Source organism: Neoarius graeffei, chromosome 23 (assembly GCF_027579695.1).
Source record: "Neoarius graeffei isolate fNeoGra1 chromosome 23, fNeoGra1.pri, whole genome shotgun sequence".
Lineage (NCBI taxonomy): Eukaryota > Metazoa > Chordata > Actinopteri > Siluriformes > Ariidae > Neoarius > Neoarius graeffei.
The window spans coordinates 17,222,663-17,233,314 of record NC_083591.1 but is presented as its reverse complement, the minus strand read 5'-3'; the positions used below and the strand labels follow the sequence as shown (position 1 = coordinate 17,233,314).

The 10,652-nt window shown below is 53.4% G+C and overlaps 1 protein-coding gene across 1 annotated transcript; it reads left to right on the top strand.

Annotated features, from left to right (window-relative positions):
* Positions 1 to 540: 540 nt before the first annotated feature.
* On the top strand, positions 541 to 4,605 carry LOC132871173 (uncharacterized). Its single transcript, XM_060905281.1, has 2 exons — positions 541 to 1,148; positions 4,484 to 4,605. Exons 1-2 carry the CDS (start codon positions 798 to 800, stop codon positions 4,484 to 4,486), a joined length of 354 nt encoding a protein of 117 aa, XP_060761264.1. The 5' UTR covers positions 541 to 797; the 3' UTR covers positions 4,487 to 4,605.
* Positions 4,606 to 10,652: the final 6,047 nt, after the last annotated feature.

Genomic DNA, 10,652 nt, shown 5'->3' with positions numbered 1-10,652 from the left:
GTCCTGCCGTCCTCTGTGCTCCACCCACGCATTGTCCGCGCTACAGTGGTGCTGAAACCCGGGAAAAGGTGGAGCACCAGTGCTACAGCTCCATGGAATCCTCCCCGTTCGCGGACTTGGTCCACGCCCTCGCCACGGCTCAGCAGAGCCAGCACCAGGCACTCGTCACGCTCCGAACGGAGCAGGAGCGCCGCTTCGAAGCCCTGGTGCTGGCCCAACAGGAAGATCGAGAGGCGTTCCGGCGGCTCCTCGCGTCGGCGGGGTCCACCAGCGCCCCGGCCGCGGGCCCGTCTCCCCTCACTGTGACCAAGATGGGCCCGCAGGACGACCCCGAGGCTTTCATCACCTTGTTCGAGCAGGTCGCCGAAGCCTCGGGGTGGCCGATGGAGCAGCGCGCGGCGCGCCTCCTCCCCCTCCTGACTGGAGAGGCGCAGCTGGCCGCATTACAGCTCCCCACCGACCGCCGGCTGGCCTACGCTGACCTTCGCCGGGCCGTCCTCCAGCGCGTGGGGCGCACGCCGGAGCAGCAGCGCCAGCGCTTCCGCGCGCTGCGGCTGGAGGAAGCCGGCAGCCCGTTCGCGTTTGGCCAGCAGCTCCGGGACGCCTGCTGGCGGTGGCTGAGGGCCGAAGATCGCGACGCCGAGGGAATCATCGACCAGGTGGCGCTGGAACAGTTCGTTGCCCGCTTACCAGCCGGAACCGCAGAGTGGGTCCAGTGCCACCGCCCGGCGTCGCTGGATCAGGCCGTAGGACTGGCGGAGGATCATCTGGCGGCTGTACCGGTGGCAGGACAACGGATGACATCGTCTTCTGTCTCCTCTTCTCTCTCTCTGTCTTCCCCCCCTCCTCCCGTGTCCCGTCCTCGCCCCATTCCCCCACCACGGAGGCGGGGGCCGGCCCCACCCCAGCCGGCCCGCCGCACCCGTGGTGCCCTCCCGTTTCTCCCTTCTGTGTCTGTCTCTCCCCCCCCTCAGGTGAGTGAGCCCCAGAACACAGTTGCAGAGGGGAGGCCCGGGCCGGTTTGCTGGCGCTGCGGGGAACCGGGCCACCTGCAGCAACAATGTGCAGCGATGGAGGTGGGGGCGGTGGTGCGGATCCCCGACGCGCCAGAGGCTGCCCTCGATCGGGCCGGAGCGTATCGCATACCGGTAAGTGTACAAGGGGCTACATATCAGGCGTTGGTGGATTCAGGCTGCAATCAGACCTCGATCCGCCAAAGCCTGGTGCAAGACAAGGCATTGGGGGGAGCACAAGGGGTGAAGGTGTTGTGTGTGCACGGGGATATTCACAGCTACCCGTTGGTGTCAGTCCACATATATTTTAGAGGGGAAAAATCTATAGTGAAGGCGGCGGTTAATCCTCGCCTTACCCACTCTTTGATCTTGGGGACCGATTGGCCGGGATTTCGGGGTTTAATGGCACGCCTAGTAAAGAGTGGGTCCTGCCGGTTGACGGGGGAGGGTCCCGGTGTCGCTTTGGCTGGAGCGGCGGTCGCAGAGCCGTCTACGTCACCTCCGCGACAGGGGGAGGAGCCGCCGGCCCCTCCTCTTTCTATTGGGGAATCCCTCGTGGATTTCCCACTGGAACAATCGCGAGACGAGACTCTGCGACACGCGTTTGACCAAGTGAGAGTAATCGATGGTCAAACGCTCCAGCCGAACGCCACCCCGTCCTTCCCCTATTTTTCCATTTTGAAGGATAGATTATATCGAGTGACGCAGGACACTCAGACGAAAGAGCGAGTCACCCAGTTATTAATTCCAAAGAGCCGCCGGGAATTGGTATTCCAGGCGGCCCACTTTAATCCCATGGCTGGACACCTCGGGCAGGATAAGACACTCGCCCGGATAATGGCCCGATTCTATTGGCCGGGGATTCGCGGCGACGTCCGTAAGTGGTGTACGGCGTGCCGCGAATGCCAGTTAGTAAATCCAGCGGCCATTCCAAAAGCGCCCTTGCGCCCCCTACCATTAATCGAGACCCCGTTCGAAAGAATTGGGATGGATCTCGTTGGGCCATTAGATCGGTCAACACGAGGGTACCGCTTTATATTAGTCCTGGTGGACTATGCAACGCGATACCCGGAAGCGGTGCCTCTTCGCAATATCTCAGCACGCAGTATTGCAGAGGCCCTCTTCCACGTCATCTCCCGGGTTGGAATCCCGAAAGAGATTCTGACTGACCAAGGCACCTCGTTTATGTCACGAACACTGAGCGAACTGTATGGGCTACTAGGTATTAAGCCGATCCGCACCAGCGTTTATCACCCACAGACGGACGGTTTAGTTGAACGGTTCAATCGCACCCTCAAGAATATTATTAAAAAATTCGTAAGTGAGGACGCACGTAACTGGGATAAGTGGCTCGAACCCTTGTTGTTTGCAGTGCGAGAGGTCCCCCAAGCCTCCACGGGGTTTTCCCCGTTTGAATTATTATACGGGCGTAAGCCGCGCGGCATCTTAGATGTACTGCGGGAAAATTGGGAGGAGGGACCTTCACAGAGCAAAAACGAAATTCAGTACGTTATGGATCTGCGCGCAAAACTCCACACGCTCACCCACCTAACTCAGGAGAATTTGCGGCAGGCCCAGGAACGGCAAGTCCGCCTGTACAACAAGGGCACGCGCCTTAGAGAGTTCACTCCGGGAGAGAAGGTACTCGTCCTGTTGCCCACGTCGAGCTCCAAATTAATCGCCAAGTGGCAAGGACCCTTTGAGGTCACACGGCGAGTCGGGGACGTCGACTACGAGGTTAGGCGAACGGACAGGGAGGGGGCGCTACAGATCTACCACCTCAATCTGCTGAAACTCTGGAATGAGGAGGTCCCCGTGGCGTTGGTGTCGGTAGTTCCGGAGAAGGCGGAGCTGGGGCCGGAGGTCCCCAAAGGGTCATTGGCATCACGTACCTCTCCGGTCCCCTGTGGAGACCACCTCTCCCCGACCCAACTCGCGGAGGTCGCCCAGTTGCAGGCCGAGTTTTCGGATGTGTTCTCGCCCCTGCCCGGTCGCACGAACCTCATAGAACACCACATAGAGACGCCCCCGGGGGTGGTAGTGCGTAGCCGCCCTTATAGACTACCCGAACACAAAAAAAAGGTGGTTCGGGAAGAACTTCAGGCCATGCTCGAAATGGGCATCGTCGAGGAGTCCCACAGTGACTGGAGCAGCCCAGTGGTCTTGGTTCCCAAGGCCGACGGCTCGGTCCGGTTCTGTGTGGACTATAGAAAAGTCAACGCGGTGTCTAAATTCGACGCATACCCAATGCCTCGTATTGATGAGCTGCTCGATCGACTAGGCACGGCTCGCTTTTACTCGACACTGGATTTGACGAAGGGATATTGGCAGATCCCCTTGACTCCATTATCCCGAGAGAAAACGGCCTTTTCCACACCGTTCGGCTTACACCAGTTCGTCACACTTCCGTTTGGGCTGTTTGGGGCGCCCGCTACGTTTCAGCGGCTGATGGACCGGGTCCTCCGGCCGCACGCCACCTATGCGGCCGCGTACCTAGACGACATCATCATTTATAGCAATGACTGGCAGCGGCACCTGCAACACCTGAGGGCCGTCCTTAGGTCGCTGAGGCGGGCGGGACTCACTGCCAACCCGAAGAAGTGTGCGATTGGGCGGGTGGAAGTACGGTATCTGGGCTTCCACTTGGGCAACGGGCAGGTGCGTCCCCAAATTAATAAGACTGCAGCGATTGCGGCCTGCCCGAGGCCCAAGACCAAAAAGGGGGTGAGACAGTTCCTGGGGCTGGCTGGCTACTATCGTAGGTTTATACCTAATTATTCGGACGTCACCAGCCCGCTGACTGACCTCACTAAAAAGGGGGCACCAGATCCGGTCCAGTGGACGGAGCAGTGCCAGCGGGCTTTCTCTGAGGTAAAGGCTGCACTGTGTGGGGGGCCACTCTTACACTCCCCTGACTTCTCTCTCCCTTTTTTGTTGCAGACGGATGCGTCGGACAGAGGGCTGGGGGCCGTTTTGTCCCAGCAGGTGGAGGGGGAGGACCGCCCAGTCCTATACATCAGCCGCAAGCTGTCAGTGCGTGAGGGGCGCTACAGCACCATTGAGAAGGAGTGCCTGGCGATCAAGTGGGCGGTCCTCGCCCTCCGTTACTACCTGCTGGGGCGCTCTTTCACCCTCTGTTCGGACCACGCGCCCCTCCAGTGGCTCCACCGCATGAAGGATGCCAACGCGCGGATCACCCGTTGGTATCTGGCACTCCAACCCTTCAACTTCAAGGTGGTCCACAGGCCGGGGGCGCAGATGGTCGTGGCGGACTTCCTCTCCCGTCAAGGGGGGGGGGAGTCGGCTGCGGGCCGGACGGGCGCCCGGCCTGAGTCGGGCGGTGGGGGTATGTGGCAGCGGGGGCGTGGTCAAGCATCGGTCTGTGACAGGAGGGTGGAGCCGGGGAAGGTGAGTGGCAGATTCGCTACACCTGACGGTAATTAACCTGTGTTTTGTGTGTGTTTTCCCAGTAAACCGCTCCCTATTTTAAGAGGCTGAGAGAGAGCAGAGGGAGCGCGACCCGGGAGTGGAGGCTGAGAGTGTGTCTGTGTGCTGCGAGTTCTTTTTAGACTGAAAAGTTTATTAATAAAATACGCTGTTACTCCCTCCAAACGTTGTCCTGCCGTCCTCTGTGCTCCACCCACGCATTGTCCGCGCTACAGCCATATTTCTACATTGTGTAAAAGAGGTATGGCCATTTCACCCGATCAAATGCTTTCTCCGCATCAAGGGAGATCAAGGCTTCAGGGGTATTAGATGAGGGTTGGTTATAGATTATATTATAAATGCGTCTTAGATTGTAGAATGAATACCTATTTCTAATAAATCCTGTCTGATCTGGAGATATGATGGTCAGCAGTATAGGGTCTAAGCAAAGCGCTAATAATTTAGAAAGTAACTTTAAATCCGGGCGGCATGGTGGTGTAGTGGTTAGCGCTGTCGCCTCACAGCAAGAAGGTCCGGGTTCGAGCCCCGTGGCCGGCGAGGGCCTTTCTGTGTGGAGTTTGCATGTTCTCCCCGTGTCTGCGTGGGTTTCCTCCAGGTGCTCCGGTTTCCCCCACAGTCCAAAGACATGCAGGTTAGGTTAACTGGTGACTCTAAATTGACCGTAGGTGTGAATGTGAGTGTGAATGGTTGTCTGTGTCTATGTGTCAGCCCTGTGATGACTTGGCGACTTGTCCAGGGTGTACCCTGCCTTTCGCCCGTAGTCAGCTGGGATAGGCTCCAGCTTGCCCTGTAGAAGGATAAAGCGGCTAGAGATGATGAGATGAGATGAGACTTTAAATCCACATTCAACAAATTAATAGGCCGATAAGAAGTACAGTCCAAAGGGTCTTTGTTCTTTTTAAAAATCAAAGATATGGTGGCTTGAGTGAGAGTTGATGGAAGGGTATGCTTTGTATATGATTCATTATACATATCAACCAGTAGAGGGGCCAATAGTGGAAAAAATGTTCTGTAAAACTATATGGGGTAGCCATCAGGTCCTGGACACTTTCCACACTGCATTGGGGCCATAGCAGCCCCAAGTTCTTCTACAGACAGAGGCTGATCCAGTCTGCTAGCAGCCTCCTCATCCACCTTTGGGATGTCCAATGAATTAAAAAAAAAAAGATCAAAAGGTGGTAGAATCGGGAAGGTGTTCAGACACATATAATGAGCTGTAGTAGTCCTTAAAGTGATCATTAATTTGTTTTGGATCTGTTGTCATGCCTAGAGGGGTCCTAATTTGAAGAATATGGTGAGAGGAGGATTCCTGTTTGAGTTGGTATGCAAGCAGGCAGCCTGCCTTATCCCCCTGTTCATAATAATTAAATCTAGATCTAAGTAACAGTTCTTCCTCTTTCTGCATAGAACAAATATTAACGTTTGCTTGAAGGGCAAGGCGTTCTTTATATACCGTAGATCAGGGGAGGGGTTAGCTGCATATATTATGTCAAGCTGACCAATTTTCTCCATCAGCCTAGACAATTCTGCCTCCCTTGTCTTCCTTTCAAACGCAATGTATGAGATAATGCTCCCTCTGAGATATTCTTTCAATGCCTCCCATAGAGTTGATGCAGATATATCAGGAGTTTTATTAATCTCTATAAAGGTGTTGATCTGATTGGAGATGGATTGGACAAATTCATCACTAGATAGCAGGTGAGTGTTGAAGCGCCGAGGTGGACGCAATTGAATTGAGTCCATCAAAACCTACTGTCAAAGAGATCGGTGCATGGTCGGATATTACTATGGGATTATATGTTACAGACTGAACAGAAGGTAATAAATTGTTACTTATTAAAAATATTCAATACGTGTGAATGTTTGATGGACATTAGAGAAAAAAGAAGAGTATTGTTTACTGTTCAGATATAGAAAATGCCATGGATCAGACATGTTAAATTCCTCCATGAAGGATTGAATTGTTTGTGCAGATTTGGATGGAGAGTGCTTTGGTTGATGATCGATCAAGGGTTGGGTTAATCCAGCAATTAAAGTCTCCTCCAAGTATGAGAGAATGTGTTGCAATATCTGTGAGCTTGGAGAAAAAAGTTCTAAAAAAAATGATAGTCGTCCCAATTAGGTGCATAAATATTTGCGAGAATGAGAGGAATACTATGAATTTTCCCCGTAACAACAATATATCTCCCATTCGGATCTGCTAGGACAGTGGAGCAAATGAAGGGGACCGATTTATGTATGAGGATAGCTGTATCCCTGGCCTTGGCCTGAAATGTTGAGTGATATATTTTACCTATCCAGTTATTTCTCAACCTAGCGTGATCCACCACTTTTAGATGTGTATCTTGCAAAAAATTATGTGTGCTCCTAATTTACGAAGATGACTCAAGACTTTGTTATGTTTAACTGGTGCATTTAGTTCCCTGCAATTCCAGCTGACAAAATTCAAGTCATTCCTATGAGACTGCAGGATAAGTCACTATTTGATTACAGGATTTGAAAAACTGAGTCACGTTAAGTACTGTGAATCGCAACCACGGATGAAAAACTATTTGGGCAGGCATAGTGATCGACAAATACATACAAAATAAAAATAGAAAAAATAGACAAAAAACAAAACACATTTATCCTTTGCTAAAGCATCTGCTGAACAGGATGTACGCATATCCCCTTTTAACATTGACGAACAATCTGAAATAGAATCGTTGCTCAAGAGAGCCGCTGCCGTGCTACCAGAGACTAGTGACTTAAATGAACGATATAAGAGTGGCAAATACAAATAATATAACATCAGCTCAAAATGTTGACTAGGTTATTCCAGAAACCAGAGTAGACAGTCTAATAATGACCAGAAAATGAAGCAAATTAGCCTGCACTATTTGGAGATGGAAAGAGAAGGGAAAATAGCAAGGATGTTCAAGCTTAGCAGTCAGTAGGCTAAGTTACTTGGCCACTGTCATCTGTATCCTGAAGTTAGGCTGGTGTACTACTCGCAGGTGTTATGTTCTTGATGAAATCCACTGCTGCAGAGGGGTCTTTGAATTTGTGTAGTGTTCCATCAGGCAACGTAATTTTCAGCAGGGCAGGGTGTTAGGGTTTTGCTGGGAATCGAACCCAGGTCACTGGTGTAATGATCCAGCAAACCCCCATGGGAATGACTCAAGTGCAGAGGTGTGAGGCGAAAGTAGAAAGTAGCAAAAACAGTTTATTTAAACTATATACACTATATACAATCCAGGGCAAAAAAACAAAACAAAAAGTATCATCCAACACTGGGAAGACAAAGGGAAAAATAAAATATCCAAAAGTTCAAAGTCCAAAAAGGAAAAGGCAAAAATGCAAAATGCTCAGAAGATCAAAAAAGGTACAAAGTCCAAAGAAAGCAAAAAATATCAAAAACACAAGGGCACAGGCAAGATACATGAAACAGAGGAAACTAGCACAAGACAGCATAGCATAGCATAGGAAAAAGACTCCGTGACAAGGGAACACACAGAGGGGTATTTATACACAAACTAATTAAGGACAGGGCGGGGCAGGAAACAGGCAATGAGACAAAAACAAAACACAGAACACAGTGGTGACCTCTAGAGGCCCAAAACAAACATGACCAGAAAAGGAAATAACAGTGGCCTCTAGAGGCCAAAACAGTCCCAGTCCTAACAGGACCCCCCCCCCCCCCCAGGAGCGTCTCCTGACGTTCCCAGGACGATCAGGATGGGCCGAATGGAAGTCCCGACAAAGTTTTTTATCAAGTATGTCCCGAGCTGGGACCCAGCAGCGCTCCTCAGGGCCATAGCCCTCCCAGTCCACAAGATATTGGAGGCCCCTGCGAACCCGGCGGGAGTCCAGCAGGCGGCGCACGGTGAACACAGTCTGACCCTGGAAGATGCGGGGGGGGCGGGGGGTTCCTAGGGGCAGGGGCATACGTGGACGTCAGTACGGGCCGCAACAGGGAAACATGGAATGTGGGGTTGATCCTTAGCGTACGTGGTAACTGGAGCCGGTAGGAGACAGGGTTAACTCTGCGTACAACCTTGAAGGGGCCAATGTAGCGAGGATCAAGCTTGCGGTTCTCCACCCGCAACGGAAGGTCCTTGGTGGACAGCCAAACCCGCTGCCCAGGGCGGAAAGTGTGGGCAGGTCTCCTATGGCGGTTGGCCTGAGTCTGGTTGGTACTGGAGGTCTGGATGAGTGTCCTCCTGACCTTGCTCCAGGTCTTGCGACACCGTCTCACGTAATGGTTGACCGAGGGCACCCCAGCGTCCTCCTCCTGGTCCGGGAACAGAGGTGGCTGGAACCCGAATTGGCACTGGAACAGTGACAGCTTGGTGGCCAATGACTGCAGGGTGTTGTGGGCGTACTCTGCCCATGGCAGCCAGGTGCTCCACGATGTCGGGTTATCCATAGCCAGGCCTCGCAGGGTGGTTTCCAGGTCCTGGTTGAGCCTCTCCGTCTGGCCGTTGGACTGGGGGTGGAACCCAGAGGAGAGGCTGGCAGTGGCCCCGATGCTCTTGCAGAAGCCGTGCCATACTCGGGAGGAGAACTGGGGCCCCCGGTCAGAGACGATGTCCTGAGGGAGACCAAAAACTTGGAAGACATGAGTGAACAACAATTTAGCAGTGTCAAGGGCAGAGGGGAGTTTGCACAGTGGAATAAAGCGGCAGGCCTTGGAGAATCTGTCCACTATGACCAATATGACAGTGTTACCTTGAGACTCAGGGAGACCCATGATGAAGTCGACCGCCACGTGGGACCAGGGACGCCGGGGAATAGGCAGAGGATGCAGGAGACCCTGGGGACGCTGTCGCAGGTTCTTGGTTCTGGTGCAGACCTCACAGGACAGGACGAATGACCTCACTTCCTTCTCCATGTTAGGCCACCTTCTTTTCAGGAAGTCCAGGGTCCTCCGAGCTCCCAGGTGGGCGGTGAGAGGGGAAGAGTGACCCCACTGGAGAACCTTGGCCCGGACTTGACGAGGGACGTACAGGAGGCCCAGTGGCCCCATCCCAGGATCAGGGTCCCGGCGTTGAGCTTGTCAAATGGTCTCCTCAATACCCCAGCGGACAGGAGCCATAATCCGGGATATAGGGATGATAGGCCCGACTTCACTCTCCCTGTTAGTGGCAGAGAACAGCCTGGACAGTGCGTCAGGTTTGGTGTTCTTGGAGCCGGGGTGGTACGATAGGGTGAAGTCAAACCGGCTGAAAAACAGGGCCCACCTAGCCTGTCGTGGGTTCAGTCTCTTGGCTTGCTGGAGGTACTCCAGGTTCTTGTGGTCTGTCCAAACCAGGAATGGATGTTGCGCTCCCTCCAGCCAGTGCCTCCACTCCTCAAGGGCCAGTTTGACTGCTAGCAGGTCTCGATCCCCCACATCGTACCGGGATTCCACAGGACTCAGGCGGTGGGAGAAGTAGGCGCAGGGGTGCAGCTTTCCTTCCGAACGTTGAGAGAGCACCGTGCCGACACCACTGTCTGAGGCGTCCACCTCCATGATGAATGGTTGGGAGGTGTCCGGGAGGACCAGAATGGGTGCCGTGCAGAAGCGGTCCTTGAGGTCTTTGAATGCCTTTTCCGCCTGAGGAGACCATACATAAGATCCACCTGTCCCTTTGGTGAGGTCCGACATGGGTGCTGCTACAGAACTAAAGTTCCTGATAAATTTGCGGTAGAAGTTAGCAAATCCTAAGAACAGCTGAACCTCTTTGACGGACTTGGGAGTGGGCCAGTCCCGGACGGCCAGGGTCTTGGCTGGGTCCATTTGGAGTTGGCCTGTCCGTACAATAAAACCCAGAAAGGAGACCTCGGGAACATGAAATTCGCATTTCTGGGCCTTGGCGAACAGATTGTTCTGTAGCAGCCTCTGGAGAACCTGGCGGACATGGTGACGGTGCTCCTGCATGGTCTTGGAAAAGATAAGGATGTCGTCGAGGTAGACAAAAATGTACAGGTTAATCATGTCCCTCAAGACGTCGTTGATTAGGGCCTGAAAAACAGCTGGTGCGTTGGTGAGTCCGAAGGGCATCACCTGGTATTTGTAGTGCCCAGATGGGGTGTTGAAGGCAGTCTTCCACTCGTCTCCCTGTCGGATACGGATGAGGTGGTATGCGTTCCATAGGTCCAACTTGGTGAAGACGGTGGCACCTTGGAGCAGGTCGAATGCTGTGGACATCAGCGGAAGGGGATATCGGT

Coding starts and splice junctions, on each gene's coding strand:
- LOC132871173 (XM_060905281.1), top strand. CDS start 798: ATGACATCGTCTTCTGTCTCCTCTTCTCTCTCTCTGTCTTCCCCCCCT.